Source organism: Chaetura pelagica, unplaced genomic scaffold (genome assembly GCF_000747805.2).
Source record: "Chaetura pelagica isolate M959 unplaced genomic scaffold, ChaPel_1.0 scaffold294, whole genome shotgun sequence".
Lineage (NCBI taxonomy): Eukaryota > Metazoa > Chordata > Aves > Apodiformes > Apodidae > Chaetura > Chaetura pelagica.
The window spans coordinates 957475-959041 of record NW_009953068.1 but is presented as its reverse complement, the minus strand read 5'-3'; the positions used below and the strand labels follow the sequence as shown (position 1 = coordinate 959041).

Below are 1567 nucleotides of genomic sequence, written 5' to 3'. Positions count from 1 at the left end.
AGGCAGGCAGGAAACCGGGCCGGGGGTAACCCTGCAACCCACCTCAATCCCTTCCACCCAGCAGGGCTGGGGAACACCAGCACCCCCAGGAGACCCTGTCACCCCCCTGCTCGCCCACTGGCACCGGGCAGAGCCACTTCAAACGTGCAGGTGCTGGCAGCGGGGAGACCCCTCTGCATCCCAACTCCTGCCTCCCCCCTGCACACCGCCCGTGCCCCCCCCCGGCACGTACGGTCCGGAGTGCACGAGGATGGAGCCCACTTTGTCCACACCGGCTTCCTTCAGGTTGGGGCAGGCCCCGCTGAGCTCATGGCACCGACCTTGGAAGTTTTCCTGCTCGAAGATGGCAATCTGGAAGAGAGCAGGGGGGGAGGGGGGTGGGTCTCAGAGGGAGGAACACCACCCTGGCACCACCAGGAGGGGCACATGGTGTTGCTGGCTCAGCACAGCCCCGCGTTTGCTACAGCCTGGACCCCCAAACCTGCATATCAGTGGCTTTTAACCAGCCTGTGAGAATGAACCAGCATTTCCATCCCTTGGAGCTCACAGCTCGTGCTCCTGGATGCCTGCAAGTCCCTGTGGCCAGTGCCTGGCAGCTGCTCCCAGAGGGATGCTGGTGCTCCCAGAGGGATGCTGGTGCTCCCAGAGGAATACTGGTGCTCCCAGAGGGATGCTGGTGCTCCCAGAGGGATGCTGGTGCTCCCAGAGGAATGCTGGTGCTCCCAGAGGAATACTGGTGCTCCCAGAGGAATGCTGGTGCTCCCAGAGGAATGCTGGTGCTCGCACCAGGCTGAGCAGCCCAGCTCTGGCTGGAGCATCGCAGCCACTGTGGGACACAGTGAGGAGGAGGCACCAGGGCAGCCCCCGGGCCCAGCACTGCCAACTCAGCACAAATTTCACGGGTCAGAGGGGACAGATCTGCTGTGTCTGCAGAGGTGGCCCATGGGAGATTAGGAGTTGATCCTTTCCCACCTTCTCCATCTGCCCTGGGGCCATGGGATGTCAGCAAAATCCCACGTATCTCTCACCCCTCTCCCTGTCCCCTCATCCCCCTGCACAGGGCACAGCACCACAGCCAGTGACACTGGGCACTAGCCGGGAATGCTAAGGGATACATCGTGGCAGCTCAGCTGCTTCCCAGAGGTGTCCCAGGGGATGGTTTGGGTGCTCAACAAGGCTGAGGGTGCCCCAGCCCCACTGCAGAGCTGAGAAGCCACACACTGACCTTGGAGCTGGCTTGCTGCTGTTTGGAGGCTGGCATTTGGTGCTCGGAAGCCATCATAAGCTGGGGTGTCCACTGCCTTGGGAGGGAAACTTGGAAGGTTAAAAACTGGCACTGAGGATGCACCCAACACTGTGCTGATAGCCCCATGGCCATTCCCCATGGCTGTTCCCCACAGCTGGGGCTTGGGCTAGAGGACAGACCCACTCAGGGCTGCTCAGCACCAGTCAGTCGTGGGAAAAACCTCCCCAGGCTCATGGAGGAGCCCAGGAGATGGACCCAGTGCAGCATCACCCCTGTAGGGACCTGCAAAAGTTCTCCAGCCCAGAGTGAGGGGACCCAGGG

At 62.0% G+C, this 1567-nt stretch overlaps 1 protein-coding gene across 1 annotated transcript in view; it reads right to left on the bottom strand.

The window, feature by feature from the left end:
* ADRBK2 (adrenergic, beta, receptor kinase 2) overlaps nt 1-1279 on the bottom strand; it is a 78664-nt gene extending 77385 nt beyond the window's left edge. The window contains exons 1-2 of the mRNA XM_009996858.1: nt 1226-1279; nt 233-351 (exon numbers count right to left, since the gene is read on the bottom strand). Coding sequence (XP_009995160.1) covers nt 233-351; nt 1226-1279 — 173 coding nt within the window. The remainder of the gene's footprint in view (nt 1-232; nt 352-1225) is intronic.
* Nucleotides 1280-1567: the final 288 nt, after the last annotated feature.